General features: G+C 61.0%; 1 protein-coding gene across 2 annotated transcripts; it reads left to right on the top strand.

Moving 5' to 3' along the window:
* The first annotated feature begins 685 nt into the window (after positions 1–685).
* Positions 686–15,680, top strand: INPP1 (inositol polyphosphate-1-phosphatase). Of its 2 annotated transcripts, none has more exons than XM_045576241.1 (6): positions 686–746; positions 7,820–8,043; positions 11,038–11,098; positions 12,071–12,271; positions 13,323–13,497; positions 14,955–15,680. In XM_045576241.1, exons 2-6 carry the CDS (start codon positions 7,840–7,842, stop codon positions 15,532–15,534), a joined length of 1,221 nt encoding a protein of 406 aa, XP_045432197.1. In that variant the 5' UTR covers positions 686–746; positions 7,820–7,839; the 3' UTR covers positions 15,535–15,680. The 2 variants fall into 2 exon arrangements, with proteins under 2 accessions (XP_045432197.1, XP_045432198.1); XM_045576242.1 differs by having other exon boundaries at positions 699–725; positions 7,826–8,043.
* Positions 15,681–19,495: the final 3,815 nt, after the last annotated feature.

The following is a 19,495-nucleotide window of genomic DNA, read 5'->3' as shown; positions in this document are numbered from 1 at the left end:
CTCCTCCCGCCCGAGCCGCGCCCCCGCACAGCTGTCCTGGGCCTGGTGCGGGCGGAGGGCTCAGAGGGTGCCACCCAGGGCCCCTGGCAGGGGCGAGGCCCGCACCCCGGCGAGCACCCGCGTTTCCATTAGAAACGGGCCCCTGCCCGGCCCCCTGCCGCCCCCCAAAGGCACCGAGGGGCACAGTCCGCCTCCACCCGGGGCTGCGGGCGGCCGGTCCGATTCCATCTCATCATTGACCTCTCTCTCTCTCTCTCTCTCTCTCTCTCTCTCTCTCTCTCTCTCTCTCTCTCTCTCTCTCTCTCTCTCTCTCTCTCCCTCCCTCCCCACCCCCCCTCCGGAACCAATGGAAATGCAGATTAGAAATAAAGCCTCTGGGGCGGCCACAGGGCCCAGGCGGGGTTCGGGGACCGGAGCTCCCCGCCCGCCCCGCTCCCGGCGGCCCCGCCGCTTGTGACGCCCGCCGGCGGGGGTGCGGGCGCCGGGCGCCGGGCACCGGGCACCGGGCACCGGGCACGGAGGAGGCGGGCGGGGGCGGGGGCAGGCGGCCCGGTCCCTCCTCCGCGCCCTCCGCCCCGCCCGCCCCGGGGACCGCGCAGGCCGCCCGCCTCCCCGCCCGGTTCCCCGCCCTCCGCTCCCGCCCTTTCCGTCCGGAGCGGCGCCGGCCGAGGAGCCGGGTCCTCCCGCCGCGCCCTCCGCGCCCTCCGCGCCCGCCGGCGGCGCTCCCTCCCCCATCGCGGACGCAGGTGAGTGGCGCGGCCTGGGCTCCGGCCCCCGCGCGCCCGGCCCCCGTGGCCCCCGGTGACCCCCGCGATCACCCCCCATGGTCCCCCCGTGGCCCCCGGTGACCCCCGCGATCACCCCCCATGGTCCCCCGTGGCCCCCGGTGACCCCCGCGATCACCCCCCATGGTCCCCCCGTGGCCCCCGGTGACCCCCGCGATCACCCCCCATGGCCCCCCCGTGGCCCCCATGACCCCCGCCATCACCCCCCATGGTCCCCCCGTGGCCCCCGGTGACCCCCGCGATCACCCCCCATGGTCCCCCCGTGGCCCCCGGTGACCCCCGCGATCACCCCCATGGTCCCCCCGTGGCCCCCGGTGACCCCCGCCATCACCCCCCATGGTCCCCCCGTGGCCCCCCGGTGACCCCCGCGATCACCCCCATGGTCCCCCCGTGGCCCCCGGTGACCCCCGCGATCACCCCCCATGGTCCCCCCGTGGCCCCCGGTGACCCCCGCCATCACCCCCGGCGACCCCGGACCCCCGGCCCCGCGGCGGGCCGCTCGGTCCCCGCAGCCCGCCGGGCTCCGCTGCTGCCGGCGCGGCGGGCGGAGGGGAGAGCGCCTGTTTTCGGGTTTTAGCGGGTTTTAGCGGGTCCCGGCTCCTCGGGCGGAGGCGGAGCGGCCCGGATGCCAAGGAGGACGGCAGGGCGGTGGCGGCTGCCGGGCGCCCGGCTCTGCTCTCCCGCTGCGCGGAGCTGGGGTCCAGCCCCGCCGTCCTGACCCCGACCCTGACCCTCATCCTGACGCCCCGCCCTGACCCCCATCCTGACCCCCATCCTGACCCCCATCCTGACCCCCCCGCCCTGACCCCCATCCTGACCCCCATCCTGACCCCCATCCCTGACCCCCCGCCCTGACCCCCATCCCTGACCCCCCGCCCTGACCCCCATCCTGACCCCCCGCCCTGACCCTCATCCTGACCCCCGCCCTGACCCTCATCCTGACCCCCCGCCCTGACCCCCATCCCTGACCCTCCGTCCTGACCCCCGCCCTGACCCCCATCCCTGACCCTCCGTCCTGACCCCCGACCCTGACCCCCATCCTGACCCCCCGCCCTGACCCCCATCCCTGACCCTCGGTCCTGACCCCCGCCCTGACCCCCATCCTGACCCCCATCCCTGACCCCCATCATGACCCGCCGCCCTGACCCTCCGTCCTGACCCCCGACCCTGACCCCCATCCTGACCCCCCGCCCTGACCCCCATCCCTGACCCCCATCATGACCCGCCGCCCTGACCCCCATCCCTGAGCCCCATCCCTGACCCCCCGCCCTGACCCCCATCCTGACCTCCATCCTGACCCCCATCCCTGACCTCCATTCCTGACCCCCTGTCCTGACCCTCTGTCCTTACCCCCGTCCTGACCCCCATCCTGACCCCCATCCCTGACCCTCCATCCTGACCCCCCGCCCTGACCCCCATCCTGACCCCCATCCCTGACCCCCGACCCTGACCTCCATCCCTGACCCCCTGTCCTGACCCTCTGTCCTTACCCCCGTCCTGACCCCCATCCTGACCCCCATCCCTGACCCTCCATCCTGACCCCCCGCCCTGACCCCCATCCTGACCCCCATCCCTGACCCCCGACCCTGACCTCCATCCCTGACCCCCTGTCCTGACCCTCTGTCCTTACCCCCGTCCTGACCCCCATCCTGACCCTCCGCCCTGACCCCCTGCCTTGACCCTCCCTCCTTACTCCCGCTCTGACCCCCCGCCCTGACCCCCATCCTGATCCCCATCCCTGACCCTCCATCCTGACCCCCCGCCCTGACCCCATCCTGACCCCCATCCCTGAGCCCCCATCCCTGACCTCCCACCCTGACCCCCATCCCTGACCTCCAGCCCTGACCACCATCCCTGACCTCCCACCCTGACCCCCATCCCTGACCTCCATCCCTGACCCCCATCCCTGACCCTCCATCCTGACCCCCCGCCCTGACCCCATCCTGACCCCCATCCCTGAGCCCCCATCCCTGACCTCCCACCCTGACCCCCATCCCTGACCTCCAGCCCTGACCACCATCCCTGACCTCCCACCCTGACCCCCATCCCTGACCTCCATCCCTGACCCCCATCCCTGACCCTCCATCCTGATCCCCCTCCCTGACCCCCATCCCTGACCCCCGCCCTGACCCCCGACCCTGACCTCCTCCCTGACCCCCATCCCTGACCCCCGCCCTGACCCCCGACCCTGACCTCCTCCCTGACCCCCATCCCTGACCCTCCATCCTGATCCCCCTCCCTGACCCCCCGCCCTGACCCCCCTCCCTGACCCCCGGAGGCCGGACCGTGCCCTGGCTGCCAGGCCTGCACGTGGAAGGCGGTGGTGCCAGGCAGAGCTGGGGGCCGGGCCGTGGGGGGCAGTGGTGGGTGTGGACGCATCGCGGAGCCCGATGAGTTACCATCGGCGGGAAGACGCGAACCCGCAGCCCAGCGTCAGACAGGATGGCCACGTTCAAAGCAGAGTTTGAAGCCAGTCCTACCGTGCCCACAGCGAGTGGCACCTCAGAACAGCAGGCCGGGCTCCCGCACCGCCCACGGGCCCGCGTCCCTCTCCAATGGACCCGCGTCCGTCCCTCCCCCACGGGCCCATCCCTCCCCCACGGCCCGTCCCTCCCCAATGGACCCGCCCCTCCCCCACGGCCCCATCCCTCCCCCACGGCCCCGCCCCTCCCCCACGGCCCCGTCCCTCCCCCACGGCCTCATCCCTCCCCCACGGCCCCGTCCCTCCCCCACGGCCCCATCCCTCCCCCACGGGCCCGTCCCTCCCCCACGGGCCCGTCCCTCCCCCACGGCCCGTCCCTCCCCAATGGACCCGCCCCTCCCCCACGGCCCCATCCCTCCCCCACGGGCCCGTCCCTCCCCCACGGCCCGTCCCTCCCCCACGGGCCCGTCCCTCCCCCACGGCCCCGCGTCCCTCCCCCACGGCCCCGCCCCTCCTTTTGGCCCCTTTCCGCGGGGCTGGCTTTGGAACCCAGGAGGGTGACGGGGTGGCGCTGCGCAGACCGCAGTGGGGGTGCGGGGACAGAAGACCCCGAACCGGGGAGCGACCTCGTCCTCGCCTTCCTAACGGGCTCTCGGGGAGACCAAGGCAGTGGACGTTTACTGCCTCAGTTTTAAAAAATATGTATTTTTATTGACTTCAGAGGAAGGGAGAGGGCGAGAGAGATGTCAGTGATGAGAGAGAATCATTGATCGGCTGCCTCCTGATCTGATCAAGCCCGTAACCCGGGCGTGTGCCCTGACAATGACCAGGAATTGAACCCGTCACCTCCCCGTTCATACGTGGACACTCAGCCGCTGAGCCGCTCAAGCCGCCAGGAGGCCCTCGGAGAGATTTTAAACACTATGCAGAGCAGTGACAATGGCCACGGCCCCCACAGGCCCTGGGGCGGAGGAGGTGGAGGGGCCGCTAAGCCGCCGTTCTCCCCGGAGGCATGGCCCCTCCCTGCTCCCCGCCTGCTCGCTGGCGCCCCGGCCTCCCGCCCGCCCCTGTGCAGAGGCCGGCCGGCCAGCCGGCCCACGCTCTCCAGCACGGGCACCCGGCCCCAGATCTCCCTCAGCGGCCTCAGAACACCCCAGGGCAGGGGCCCTGCAGATCCCAGGGGCCTCGCCCGCCGCTCCCAGAGCCAGGGTTCCTCCTGACGCCCAGAAACTGCCCTCCGGTCGGGCCACCCCGGGAGCCGCTCGGAACAGGAGGTGCCCGGGTGTAGAGGCAGGTGACGCCAGGGCGCGGCGGTGACCGGACAGTGCTGGTCTCGCCTTTTCCCGGTTAACAGCCGCCTGTCACTGTCGGCTCTCGCAGGCTCTGTGCGGGGCTCCCCGGACTGTCTCACTGGCCCTCACGGTCTGCCAGGGGCCACTCTCCCTCCACCGGAGCGGGGAGGCCCAGGGAGGGAGGGAGGCTGCCGGGGGCCACACAGCTGGTTCCCGGGGCTGAGCCCAGGTGTATGGGGTTCCAGCGCAGTCCCCCTGCAGCTGTCCCCCACACCTGGGCGGGAGGACTGTAAACCTCTGCTGTTCGGCCAGGGAATCGGATGGTCAGGAATGAGAAGAGTTTTATCTCCCTCTCCCTCCCTCTCTCCCTCTCTCTCTCTCCCTCTCTCTCCCTCTCTCTCCCTCTCTCCCCCTCCCCCTCCCCTCCCTCTCCCCCTCCCCCTCCCCCTCCCCCTCCCCCTCCCCCTCCCCTCCCCCTCCCTCCTCTCTCTCTCTCTCTCTCTCTCTCTCTCTCTCTCTATATATATATATATATATATAATTGATTTTTACAGAGAGGAAGGGCGAGGGATAGAGAGCCAGAAACATCGATGAGAGAGAATCATTGATCAGCAGCCTCCTGCACCTCCCCCCACACACACTGGGGATGTGCCTGCAACCAATGTACATGCCCTTGACCGGAATCGAACCGGGGGCCCCTCAGTCCGCAGGCCGACGCTCTATCCACTGAGCCACACCGATTTCGTCAGAAGAGTTTTACCTTGGTGGGCGATGGGCTTCCCAGAAAAGCCTAAAGGTGCCCTGCCGCCCCCTTTCGCTGACCTGCTCCAGGGAGAGCCTCTCTCGCCACAGAAGCGGGAGGCCGTGGTGGGCGCTCACGTGGTCGTCTCCGCCCCCTCCCGCTCGGACCCCGTTCCGAAGAGGCTGGCACGGAGCGGGCGGGCGCGCGGTGGCTGGGCCGTGAGAGCGACGGTCCCCGCGGGGGATCGGCTGTGCCCCGCTCACCAAGGCACTCGGGCCCGGGGGCCGAGAGGTGCAGCCCCCTGGAGCCGTGGTCGGCAGACTGCGGCTCGCGAGCCACCCGCGGCTCTCTGGCCCCTGGAGTGTGGCTCTTCCACAAAACACCACGGCCTGGGCGGGTCTGTGTTGAAGAGGTGGCGATGGGCGAAGTGGAAGTTTGAAAAACGTGGCGCTCTCTCCGGAGGAAGTTCGGAGGTGGTCCTGTTGGTATCTGGCTCTGCGGGCTCATGCGTTTGCCGGCCACGGGGCTAGCACTGGCCTGGGGAAGCGGTGAGCGCAGGATTTCAGAAGGGGACTGGAGGCGGAGACAGGCCTCAGGAGCAGCCCGTTAAGTGGGGCCACGTGTGAGCCCTGATTGAGCCCCGATTCCCCGCCCGGTGGCTTTATAAGCGGGGGAGGCGCACCAGGAGGCTGAGCGCAGCGCGGAGGGGCCACGGTGAGGCCACGGCGAGGCCCGGCGAGGAGGAGGCCGCCCCCAAGCCCCGGAGACACCGGCCCCAGCGCCTCGGTCCCGGACCTCCGGCTCCCGATCTGTGAGACACAGACCCTGAGTCTAAGTCCCCCGTGGCGGCCTGGCGCTGGGCAGCCCGAGGAGGCGGTGGAAGGGAACTGGGTGCTGGCAGAGCTGAGCCCTCCCTCGCCGGAGGCCCCACAGCCGGAGAGAGCGGGGTGGGTGCGGGTGAGGGGGGCGCGGAGAAACGTCAGTAGCGAGGTCAGCGCGTCTGCAGCGAGGCAGGTGCCAAGTAGCGATGTCCCGGGTCAAACACAGCAGCTGCCAGGTGTGAGCTCCGCGCACCTGGACCGGGATCGGCCCCACACCTGGTGTGTGCCCTGACCGGGATCGCACCCGCACCTCCCGGGGGCGGGACGAGGCTCCCCCAGCTGCGTGTCTCAGTTGTTTTCCTCTTGGCTGACAGCAGTGACGTGGCCCCATGTGACCTGTCCTTCAGGACCATGTCTGAGGACCGCATAGTCTAGCGCCCACGTCGCCCACCTTTAAGGTTATTTCCAACTTGCTGCTGTCGCCAGCCCTCCTCCTGGCACTGCAATAGGTTCCCCCCTCCCCGACTTCCTCTCAGGCCTCACGGCGGGCCTGGAGCTGAGGGCTGGAGGGCAGGGCATCTCCGGGGGCGGGGGTCTCCCTGCGGGGCGGCTTCCCGCCCTCCTGTGAGCTCCCGCCTCTGCTGCCCTTCCCTGTCCTCTCATCCCTGTGGAGGCGGACACAGTTCTCAGGTGGTTGACCCGTACTCTTAAGAAAGTAGCATTGAAAGTTTTTTTAGCAAACGTGTTCAACGCAAACCAGCTGTGGCCACTAACCATGAACCCGCCGCCGCCGAGGGCTCCTGGGGCTCGTCCTCATCAGCTCGGAGGCCAGAAGGCTCAGGCCCAGCAGTGCGTGGTTACTCACTGTGTTCTCTGAAATTCTCCCCGCTGGACGTATTCAGCGGGGAGGGGGGGGGGCCGGGAGGCTGCCGTGGTTGCTGGCCCGGCGGCCTCAGTCCTGCCGGGCACACGGCGCTCACAGGGCCTCCGTGCTCAGGAAGTCACCCCAGAACTGGTAGGACACACCCTCTCCACCCACCTCCCCATCAGGTAAACGGGAGAACCCTGCGTCCACCCCGCAGGTGAGCATCCTGGTCCCTGAGAGAAGCTGGCTTCCCTTAGCCCTCGCTCACCTGTCTGTCTGCAGGGTTCGCACGTAGAACCCAGGTTCCCGTCCAAACGCCTTCTGGCACCGAGATGTCGGTCCTTGGCCTAATGGGCTTTCCAGACAATCGATATATATCTTTAAATATTTAAAAAACAAGTTTCCGCCTGACTGGCGTGGCTCAGTGGTTGACCAGGAGGTCAGGGTTTGATTCCTGGTCAGGGCACAGGCCCGGCTGTGAGCTCTGTCCCCAGTGGGCATGTGCAGGAGGCAGCCCATCCACAGGTCTCTCATCACTGATGTTTCCCCCTCTCCCTTCCTCTCCCTTCCTTCCTGACATCAATAAAATAGATGTAAACAAACAGAAACAAGCGGCCGCCGTTGGCTGAGGCCCGGCCGTCCCCTGAAGCGTGCCTGGTGCGGTGGGCACAGGGGTGGCTGGGAGGTGAGCTCCTGGCTGGTGCCTGTTCACAGCGCGTGTTCCCCATGAGCTGCTGTCCACCCCTCGGCCCCCACCCGGCGGCCCCCGCCCCACAGCCTTCGCTCAGCCTGCCCGCCTCGCCCCCTGCCATGCCCACCGCGCCCCCTGCCAGCGGCCAGACTGGCGGCACGGGCTCCGCGCTCTGAGCACGCTCTCCCCTCCTCTCTCCAGCTGCCGGGGGCCAGGCCGCCATGTCGGCCATCCTGCGGGAGCTGCTCCGCGTCTCGGAGAAGGCGGCCCACATCGCCCGCGCCTGCCGGCAGCACGACGCCCTCTTCGAGCTGCTCATTGAGGAGAAGAAGGGCGAGGACAAGAACAAGAAGTTCGCCCTGGACTTCAAGACGCTGGCCGACGTGCTGGTGCAGGAGGTGATCAAGCGGCACATGGAGGCCAAGGTAGGCCCACGCCTGCGGGCGCCCGCCCCCTCCTCCGCCCCCTTAGGGCCAGCACCTCGGTCCACATACACTCCACCGGGGGGCTGAGGCCCCTGGTTCTCACTCACTATAACGTTTCTGGCACGTTCACTGCAGGAAATACAGGAAAATTCAGTTTGAAAATACAGGAGAGCAAATGAAATAAAAACCAGTCCCCGTTCTCAGAGCTAGAGAGAAACAGGCCTTCCCCTTTATTGAGCTTCTTTTTGAATAAGTCGCGCGCGTTCTCGGGAAAATAAGCAGACATCATCCCCCAGGAGAGAGAACCTCAGCTGTTCGGCTCCGTGTGGTCAGAACGTTTCCCCTGTATGTGTGCATGACACATATCATTTATTGCAACAGAAATGAGAAAATGCTATTTTGATAACTTTAAAAAAGAGTTTGATCTGTTAAGTCTCACTTTCTGACATAATCGAGTAATGCTCATAGAGTTCTGGAGTCTTATAGTCCCCCTTTGTTCCACTAGAAAAGTATTATTTAGAACTAACAATGATTGTGGTTCCAGTGATTTTAAACTGATCGGGGCAGGGCTGTACTCATGAATGCTAATAATCACTCCACTAACAGACACGTGCAAATGCTTATTGCATGCCGGACACTGCTCTAAAGGCTTACTTGACTTCTCAGCTCTTAGAACAGTTTTGTGAAGGACTAGTAATCCCGGGAGAGGGTGAGGAAAGGCTGGCACAGAGAGGTAACACAGCAGGCGAGTGAGCCAGTTTTGAGCACAGGCCACATGGCTCCAGTCTGCTCTGCCTTGCCGTGGCTTCTATCGGATCGAAAGATTACACCCTCAGGAGGACAGAGCTTGTGAGGGAAGGCACTATAAGGTATTGGACTAGTTCTCTATGAAATGCTCAAAGTTTAGGAATCAGTAAGAATCATTCACTCTCTCATCATGGATGTTCCTCTCTCTCCATCTCCCTTCCCCTCTCTCTAAAAATCAACAAAAACATTTACTAAAAAAGAGAATCATCTAAATGAATTCCTGACCACAGGAAGGAAGAATAAACAACCCTTTGTTTGTTTGTTTTTTAGTATATTGATTTTTTACAGAGAGATAAAGGAGAGGGATAGAAACATCGATGAGAGAGAAACATCGATCGGCTGCCTCCTGCACACCCCCTACTGGCGATGTGCCTGCAACCAAGGTACATGCCCTCGACCGGAATCAGACCTGGGACCCTTCAGTCCGCAGGCCGACCCTCTATCCACTGAGCCACACCGGTTAGGGCTAAACAACCCTTAGAATCCTCTACAAACTACACTTCTCTGTGCCCTACGATGCCTGCCCCTTTGGGCTGAATGGGGCAAGCTCCTCGCTGATCCTGACTGAGACAGCCATGGCAAGGCCTTGCCGAGCAGCTGGTTGAGGGAAGTGCCGCATGCAGTTTGGCGGTGTCTCTGCCCACAGCGTTACAGCACGTCCAGGCAGGCTTCGCTGAGGAGGTGCGGGCCAGGACTGAACGGAGAAGTGAGGCTCCCCTTTGGCGAGAAGGAAGAAACATCTTTGTTTCCTGACTCGCCTCCCACAGCCTCAGACTCAGGCTGTAGGCGGGCGGGGAGCCGGGCCCAGCCCGGCGGGCGCGCCCTGTCCTCAGAATTGGGTGCCAAGCGGGTGTGGGCGTTATCACGCTCCTGCCGCTGGCGGGTGGCTGAGGGCACGTACTGGGAGCGCTCCTTGCCTTCCTCCCCTGGGAACATCTCACAGACCGGGAGTCGGCACGGATGTGGAGGGAAACATCTCTCCTGGAGAGGCAGAGGGATCGGAACGCTTCCTGGTCCTACACAGATGGGAGGAGAGTCTTCCTGAGCTCTGTGTAAACAATTTTAATTGATTTCAGAGAGGAAGGGAGAGAGGGAGAGAAACATCCATCGGCTGCCTCCTGCACGCCCCCTCCTGGGGATTGAGCTGGCAACCCAGGCCTGTGCCCTGGACCGGAATCTAACCCAGGGCCCTTCAGTCCGCAGGCCCACGCTCTATCCACAAGCCAAACCGGCTAGGGCAGCTTTATTTTTTTTTAATTCTATATTGATGCATAAATTACTGGTTCATCAAATATCTCCCTTGTCTGGCTGTATCACCTTCCTACCCTGAAGGTGAACCAGACCTCCAACAGGTGCAGAAAACACAGGTGAACATGGAGGATGAAAGTAATGTTACCTTCTCACCCCCTTCTGTCTGGCTCAAGTACAGTCTGCGGTGCTTGATCAATAACGCTAACTTACCTCAGCGACCAGGGTGCTGTTTAAGAGCAGGAGTTAACATATTTCCTTTGGAAGCATTCTACCCCGTTTCCCCGAAAATAAGACAGTGTCTTATATTAATTTTTTCTCCCAACGTTGTGCTAGGTCTTATTTTCAGGGGATGTCTTATCTTTCCATGTGCCAGGTCTTATTTTCGGAGGATGTCTTATTTTCGGGGAAACACGGGTAGTCCCATGGCCCTTAAGGAAATAGAGGAAGTTTCTAGAAATACTTCTGCAAACTCACCAGGACAGAAGGAAGCTAGCTTTCTCCCCTGACTTGCACTTTCTAAGGGCGGGGGAGCAGGGAAGACTTAGTGAGCTAAGTGCTGAGCCACCCTGGCCTCCCTGAGTCACACTGAGGTGGGCTTCCAGAATGGCACATTCCTGAACTTCACGCCTAGGCGTGCTGCTCGCTCTGAAGTAGAAAATGGGAACCTGTTCAGAACGGAACGTGTGTGCGTGCGTGCTTGTGTGCGTGCTTGTGTGCACGCACGTGTGTGCGTGTGTGTGTGTGCCTGTGTGCGTGTGTGTGTGTGAGTGTGTATGTGAGTGTGTGAGTGATTGTGTGTGTGTGTGCGAGTGTGAGTGTGTGAGTGAGTGTGTGTGTGTGAGTGTGTGTGTGTGAGTGTGTGTGTGTGTGTGTGTGTGTGTGTGTTGGGGGGTGTTGTTCTTGCTTTGGCTTGTTGTCATCCCCTGCATTGTTCAGTTTCCAGGCTTGGAGGAGAAAATTTTGGGGGAAGAGTCCAACGAGTTTACCAATGCTCTGGGTAAGTACACAGGTGCTCATGTGTCGTTGTCAGTTTTATGATCGTATCCTGTCCTAACTTCCAGCTTACATTCTAATGGGTGCTTGGGAGCCTTCCATTAAACGACTATATATTTGAATATTAAGCTCCATTCAGAATTCCAGGCCATTTAACTTAGGGAAATGAGGTATCTTAGATGTAAACATGTGGCATTTAAGTAATGTATGATTTAACCCTTTTTTTAAAAAAAATATATATATCTTTATTGATTTCAGAGAGAAAGGGAGAAGGAGAGGGAGATAGAAACATCAGTGATGACAGCGAATCACTGATTGGCTGCCTCCTGCACGTCCCCCACTGGGGATCAAGTCCGCAACCCGGGCATGTGCCCTTGGCCGGAATAGAACCCAGGACCCTTCAGTCTGCAGGCCAACGCTCTATCCACTGAGCATCACTGTCCAGGGCTTAACTTAACCTTTTTTTTTTTTTTTTTTTAAATCAGAACTTTTTAAAAAATATATATATTTTATTGATTTTTTACAGAGAGGAAGGGAGAGAGATAGCTAGAAGCATCGATGAGAGAGAGACGTCGATCAGCTGCCTCTTGCACACCCCCCACCGGGGATGTGCCCACAACCAAGGTACATGCCCTTGACCAGAATCGAACCTGGGACCTTTCAGTCTGCAGACCGACGCTCTACCACTGAGCCAAACCGGTTTTGGCTTAACTTAACCTTTTGGAAAGTTGAGTGGTCCTTTGGGAATCTAATGGGAGTTACAAATGCCCCAGAAAGATGTGCTTCTTCAGAATAGACCACGATTTCAGGTCAAGGTCTAAACTCAAAACCCACATGTGGACCTCCTGTGCTTCTGGCCGTGGGCAGCTCCGGGGCCACGGACACGGGCCCGTTGCCCTGAGCGCACCGCCTTGCCCCCTCCCCGCTGCGGTCCTTTCCATCACTCTGAGATGCCGTGCCTGTCTCTTCCCTCCAGGGGAAAAGATCGTCCTGAGGCTGTGCCCCACGGAGGCAGAGACGGCCGAGCTGCTGAGCAAAGTCCTCAACGGGAACCAGCCGGCGGCCGCGGCCCTGGCCAAGGTCGTGCATGAGGACGTGCCCTTCGCCGACCAGGCCCTGGATTCGGTCCAGGTCGCCATTCCACAGGACACGATGGGAATCTGGGTGGACCCCATAGGTCAGTGGAGGGTTTGCTTTCATTCGTTTGTTTAGTCACAATTGGTTCTGTGTGTGTGTGTGTGTGTGTGTGTGTGTGTGTGTATGTGTATGTGTATGTGGGGGGGGGATAGGGAACTTAGAATAATACAAATTGAGAATAGTTTAAAATCTTTACAGTTTGAAATGAAGAGTCGGGTAGGTGTTAGCACGTGTTGTTATAAACAGACGTGCACCTGTCCCCTGTAACAGATATGTATACGTGTTTGTGGATCTGTTGCGGGGGGGGGGGGGGGGTGCACACACACACGGGCGCACGTGCAGGGCTGAGTTCCCTCCTCTCTGAAGGGTGTCAGGGTCCAGGCTGTTCATGGGAGGGAGGAGGGAGCGAGAGCAGCCACACGTCAGGGCACACAGGCAGCCACGGGGCACACAGCTGCAGCGGGCACCTGCCAGGCGGCACCACAGGCCGGGTCCTCGGCTTCTCGGAGGGAAACGCAAGCCCAGGCTCGGTGAGGTCGCTCCCTGTAACCACTTCCTGCCAATTCAACAAAACAGGCAGTCAGCGCCGGCACAGGCCAGGCGAAGCCCTTAGGACTCCCCAGCCGTCAGCACGGAGGCCCCGTGGACACTTTTTCAGGTCACGACTGTGATAGAACCAAAATCTGTAGCTCATTGATTTTTGGTTGTGTGTGTGTGTGTGTGTGTGTGTGTGTGTATTTGTTTTCAATATATTTTTATTGATTTCAGAGAGGAAAAGAGAGAAAGAGAGGAACATCCATGATGAGAGAGAATCATGGATCAGCTGCCTCCTGTCCGCCCCCTACTGGGGACAGAGCCCACAACCCGGGCCTGTGCCCTGACCAGGAATCGAACCATGACCTCCTGGTTCCTAGGTCAACGCTCAGCCACTGAGCCACCCGGACTGGCTCTGTCTTGAGGGTTCGGATGGGGGCGGGGGCCACAAACGCTCAGACTGTCGCGGTTATTGAGAAGGACGAGATGCTGCAGGACCGCGCTCCCGGGTGTGCTCACCCTCACTCCTCCACGCCCGCGGCCTGAACCCCTTGCAGACTCCACGCACGAGTACATCCAGGGCTGTGCCGACGTGGAGCCCAGCCACGGCGTCTTCCCCCGCGGCCTCGCCTGCGTCACCATCCTCATCGGCGTCTACGACCTGCAGTCGGGGCTGCCCCTGATGGGCGTCATCAACCAGCCTTTCGTGACGCTGGACCCCGTCACCCACAGGTAGGGGGCCCCGTGGCGCCGCGGCTCCGCCAGCTGCAGGGGACCGCCCCGGTGGCGTTCCCAGGACGCGCCCCGCCGGGCCGGCCGCTGGAGCCACGTCCTCTGGGGCCTGGCCCACTGGCCGGGGGCGGGCCACGGCGGAAGCTCGGGAAGGAAGTGGCGTGTGGGCCGAGTCGTGGTTGTGCCTTTGGAAGAGAGCAGCCCTGCTCCCTGGTCCTCGAACCCGCGCCAAAGCAAGTGGCTGGCACGGGCCCGCCCTGCCCGCTGAGACCTTTGGAATGGGAGGGGCCTGTTGAACTGTCCCACAATTTTAGAAGAAGTTCAAAACCCAAACGTGAAAATCACCCAGAGAAAAGACGAGGGGCTCTGGCCCGGATTAGACCCTGCCTCCGGGGTGCTGTCCCTGTGAGAGTGAGGCCCCTCGCTCCCCTCCCTCCACGGAGCTTCGTGGAGCGTGGCGGGTGGGCGCCCCCGACAGGCCCGGGTGGAAGCACCGCTTCTCTCCTGGGGGTTCCGTTTTGATTTGTGGTTTCTTTTAAAATCCATTTTTACTGATTTCAGGGAGAGGAAGGGAGAGGGAGGGAGAGAGAGAAACATCCACGAGGAGAGAGAATCACTGACCGGCTGCCTCCTGCCCGCCCCGCACTGGGGATGGAGCCCGCAGCCCGGGCCTGTGCCCTGACGGGAATCGAACCCTGACCTCCTGGCTCACAGGCCCACGCTCAGCCCCGGAGCCGCACGCCGCCGGTTCCATGTTCTCCCTGAAGTGGGTCAGACTTGGTTAGGGCAGACTGCACGCTTCAGTCGTGCTTTCAACACGAAGAAATGAAAGGCAAATGTGAGCCCGGCGGTGGGCGTGGCCCGTGCTGAGGCGTGGCCCGGCGGCGGTGGGCGTGCCCAGGCAGTGGGGTGCGACGCTGGGGGCGTGGCCTGTGTGTGGGGTATGGCCCATGAGGGCGTGGTCCTGCGGGGGCGTGGCCCGTGGGGCGTGATGTGGCCCAATGGGGTGTGACCTGGTGATTGGGCGTGGTCGGAGGGGCTTGGCCTGTGGGTGCGGTTCATGAAGGCGTGGCCAGTGGGGGCGTAGCCCGTGGGCGTGGCCTGGCCTGGTGATTGGGCGTGGCTGTGGGGGTGTGGTTTGTGAGGGCGTGGCCTGGCGGCGGGGGCGTGGCCCGGAGAGGCGTGGCCTGTGGGGGCGTGGCCCTGTGAGCAGGTAGGCTAGGCCCAGGCCCGGGTGGGCCCGTCCCCGCGGGGCGGGGCGGGGCGGGGCGGGGCGGGGCGGGCGGGGCGGGGCGGGGCGGGCGGGGCGGGGCGGGGCGGGGCGGGGCGGGGCGGGGCGGGGCGGGGCGGGGCGGGGGCCGCTCCCAGGTGCTCCCCGGGCTGCCCCTCCCCCGGAGCGCCGGACACACAGGCACAGGTGAGGCTGTAAGGGTCTCACCAAACCCCTCTCCCCGCAGGTGGGAAGGACGGCGCTACTGGGGCCTCTCCTACATGGGCACCAACGTGCACTCCCCGCTGCCGCCCGCCGCCGAGCGGTGGGCCGGGCCCGAGGCCGCGGGCGGCGCCCGCCTCTCCGCCGTGGTCAGCGCCAGCGAGCGGGAGGCCGTGCGCGCGGCGCTGGCGCGGGCGTGCGGGGGCCGCGTGGTGCGCGCCGCGGGCGCCGGCTACAAGGGCCTGTGCGTGGTGCGCGGCCTGGTGGACCTGTACGTCTTCTCCCAGGACTCCACCTTCAAGTGGGACTCGTGCGCGCCGCACGCCATCCTGCGCGCCATGGGCGGCGGCGTGGCGAGCCTGCGCGCCTGCCTGGCCCCGGGCCCCGCGCCCCGCGAGCGGCCGCAGCTGCTGTACCACCGCGGCCACCCGGGCGCGCGCGGCGTGGACCGCTGGGCCAACCGCGGCGGCCTCGTGGCCTACCGCTCCCGCCCGCAGCTGGAGGCCCTCCTGAGCCTGCTGGCCCCGCTCCTGCCGCCCGGGGCCCTGCCTGCGCCCGAGGACCCGCCTGAGGACCAGCCCGCGCCCGTGGGTGCCCGGGCGTAGGCGCCCTCCGGCCGTGGACACCCAGCGTGGCCGGGCCCACGCCTGTCGCTGGCAGACAGCTCTGCTGTGGTGGCCAGCAGCCCCTCCCCGGAGGAGTGCCCCTCTGTGTCATACATGTAATTTCTGTAAATAAACAGTCCTGCAGCAGCGCCGTGTGAAGTGCTTGGGGGGTGCTGTCCGTGCTGCCGCCGCGGGGCCTTTAGACCTGGAATCTGATGCATAACTTAGCCAAGTTCATGTGCTTCCAACAGCATTCCTGTTATACGAAGGAAAGCCTGGGCCTCCTCTCCCCATCCCCACACACATACATTCTCACATGCATACACACACGCACACACACACACTCTCACATGCACACACACACTCTCACATGCATACACACACTCGCACACACACACTCACATGCACACACACATGCTCACACACACTCATACACTCTCACATGCATACACACACGCACACACACACTCTCACATGCACACACACACTCACATGCACACACACACATGCTCACACACACTCATACACACATGCATACATACACACTCACATGCACACACACTCTCACATGCATACACACACACACATGCTCACACACTCATACACTCTCACATGCATACACACACGCACACACACACTCACATGCACACACACTCTCACATGCATACACACACGCACACACACTCACATGCACACACACATGCTCACACACACACTCATACACTCTCACATGCATACACATACGCACACACACATGCACACACACTCACATGCTCACACACACACTCACACGCATACACATACACACACTCATACACACTAATACTCTTACACCCTCCCTCTCCACTCCTCTCTCTCCAGCCCTCCCCTTGCACTCTCCCCTTGCACACCCCTTGCACACTCCCCTTGCACACCCCCTGCACACTCCCCTTGCACACTCCCCTTGCACACTCCCCTTGCACACTCCTCTTGCACACTCCTCTTGCACACTCCCCTTGCACACTCCGCTGGGCAGGTGAGAGGGAAAGGACGGAGCAGTGGTTTCCGCAGTGTTTGCTCGGGCCGCACTTGAAGCCAGAGGCAGGCACAGGACTAGCTGCTCCTGGGCCCTCAGTGTCCGGGAACCATGTCCTGGGACCCGGGCCTCCGCTCCCCACCCCCACCACACCACACACACGCACACGCACACACACACACACCTGGTAACAGAGCACAGTCCTGGAGCAGGTGGGAGGCCAGCCTCTGCCCACCGCCACACCCTGTGACCTCACAGCCTCTGCTCAGCTCCGGACTGCACCCTCCCGCACCCCCCCCCACATGACAGGGGCCTTTTCTTCAGCAAAAACTGGACGTGGCTCTTTAAAACACCGAGCAGAGGTACAGGTACGTACCCGTCCCCGGCGGGCGGGCTCTCTCCCTGCAGCCCAGACCTCCTGGTCCAGCAGCCTGGTGAGGTGCAGAGCTGCCCTCACAGGCCTCCCTCTCGCCCACATCCTGCCACCTCTGGCGGCCAAGCCCATTTCTGCAGCATTTTCTTCACAATCACAAACTCCAACAGCATTTGGTTGCACACAGCTACTTGCTGAGTGACAGGGTTATCGCTCTCAGAGCCTGACCTGTGCTCGGTGGTTGACGGTGGACTCGCCCGCGGTTCAGGAATGGGTAAAAGGAGGTTTACAGTTGTGAGTGTGCAGAACAGGATTTATTCTTGTATTGTTTATTAATTATTGTTTTATTTGAACTATAATTGTAGATTTACTTTCCCCCACCCCATGTGCTCTCACCATTTAACGTGTAATGTTACAGGCTGATTGTTAAGTCACTGAGTTCATTCCTCACAAAACACACTATGAAGGAGCAGAAACAAGTCTTGCACCAGAACGGAGAACTGGAACACGGTTCAGGAGAAAGCCCTGGTCCCTGGCGGGGTAGCTCAGCTGGTTAGACTTTCCTCCTCATACACCAAGGTTGCGGGTCCGATCTCAGGTCAGGGCACAGACAAGAATCAACCCATGGATGCATCAATAAGTGGAACAACAAATTGATGTTTCTCTGTCTCTCTTGTCAGTAACAATTTAAGAAAAAGCTCTTGTCCATACGAACACTTTAGAATATGTAAAATATCAGTAAAATGCAGTGAGAACAGTCATCTTCAGTGTGACCTGAACAGGCAGTTTGTTAGTTCACTGGGATGCGGGGGAGGATGGGGGAAGCGGGGGAGAACAGAGACACGGATAGTCTGAGCATCTCACTTCCCGTCAGCCTCTGCGGAGAGCCAGGGCCCCTTTAAGTGCAGCCTCTGCGGAGAGCCAGGGCCCCTTTAAGTGCAGCCGCTGCGGAGAGCCAGGGCCCCTTTAAGTGCAGCCTCTGCGGAGAGCCAGGGCCCCTTTAAGTGCAGCCTCTGCGGAGAGCCAGGGCCCCTGTAAGTGCAGCCGCTGAGAGGCCTGCATTAATGCTCTTCATGACCCTCACTGGGGAGGGTGAGCTCTGAGTCTCATTTCTTTAGAGGAGGAGCTCAAAAACATTCGCAAAGTCATCTGAGAGCAGAACTCGGGATTTAAAAATGTCCCCTCTGTTTTTGCAATTGCCTTATATCTGTATCTATATCTATCTATATATATCTCTATATATTTATCTATATATCTATATCTATATCTATATCTATATCTATATCTATATCTATATCTATATCTATATCTATAAGGCCCATTGCATGAATTCAAGCATGGGTGGTGTCCGGCCAGCCTGGTCAGAGGGAGGGGACATGGGCAGTTGGCCAGCCTGCCTGGCTGGTCTAACTCCTGATTGAGAGGACAATTTGCATATTGGCCTTTTATTATATAGAATATACACTGAGTGGCCAGATTAGTACATGTTCAGAGATCATAATAATCTGGCCACTCAGTGTATATTGACTTCGAGAGGAAGGGAGAGGGAGAGAGAAATTTCTAAAAATTTTTTAAAAATACATTTTATTGATTTTTCACAGAGAGGAAAAGAGAGGGATAGAGAGTTAGAAACATCGATGAGAGAGAATCATCGATCAGCTGCCTCCTGCACACCCCCTACTGGAGATGTGCCCACAACCAAGGTACATGCCCTCAGCCGGAATCGAACCCGGGACCTTTCAGTCTGCAGGCCGACGCTCTATCCACTGAGCCAAACCGGTCCCGGCGAGAGAAATTTCAATGATGAGAGAGAAACATGGATCAGCTGCCTCCTACACACCCAACACTGGGGATGGAGCCCACAACCTGGGCATGTGCCTTGACAGGGAATTGAACTATGACCTCCTGGTTCATAGGTCAACACTCAACCACTGAATAACACTGGCTGGCTAATTTTATTTCTCAATTTTTTTACAAGAGTTGTTTGAGGCAAACTGTTGACATATGCTGGAGCAAGAAAGATGGCAAATGCTCTCCTGTGAACTTCCACCAATGTCCGCCAGGTGTCTCCAGCAAACATGCATGGTCATCGGGAGACACTGAAGACAATGATGGCCGAGTCCTTGTCTTGGCTAACTTCTGGCAATGGGCCACTTTTAAATGACATCATCCTATTTTAACACACCGTTTTCCTTAATGGTTTTATTGTGTTTAAGTTCTCATTACATGCTTTTTACTGGAAAATATGGGGAGGTAAAAAGGAGGAAAACCCCAAATCCAAACACTACTGCTGTTGACATTTAGACAACGTCCCTAAAATTGTTTTCCTTCTAAGCATAATTGGATGAAAATTTAAGCCATGGAGTGGGAGAAAATACTTATAATCTGGCAAAAGACCTGCATCCAGAAGATATAAAAGACTTCTTCAAATCAACAAAAAACGAGAGTATTTAAGAGTAAAGATGGTCAACATCACTAGTCATCGGGAAAATGCATTAAAACCACATAAGGGTACCATTGCCGCCCCCCCCCCTCCATAGCTAAGATTCAATCAATATCATTTTTTGTGAGAA

Source organism: Pipistrellus kuhlii, unplaced genomic scaffold (assembly GCF_014108245.1).
Source record: "Pipistrellus kuhlii isolate mPipKuh1 unplaced genomic scaffold, mPipKuh1.p scaffold_m20_p_79, whole genome shotgun sequence".
NCBI classification, from domain to species: domain Eukaryota; kingdom Metazoa; phylum Chordata; class Mammalia; order Chiroptera; family Vespertilionidae; genus Pipistrellus; species Pipistrellus kuhlii.
The sequence above is the reverse complement of the archived record's forward strand: the minus strand, read 5'-3'. Positions and strand labels throughout refer to the sequence as shown.

Bases quoted from the DNA above. Each gene is read 5' to 3' on its own strand.
- INPP1 (XM_045576241.1), top strand. From the start codon at position 7,840: ATGTCGGCCATCCTGCGGGAGCTGCTCCGCGTCTCGGAGAAGGCGGCC. The intron at 8,044-11,037 runs GTAGGCCCACGC...TGCATTGTTCAG, and splicing joins AGCGGCACATGGAGGCCAAG to TTTCCAGGCTTGGAGGAGAA. The intron at 12,272-13,322 runs GTCAGTGGAGGG...AACCCCTTGCAG, and splicing joins AATCTGGGTGGACCCCATAG to ACTCCACGCACGAGTACATC.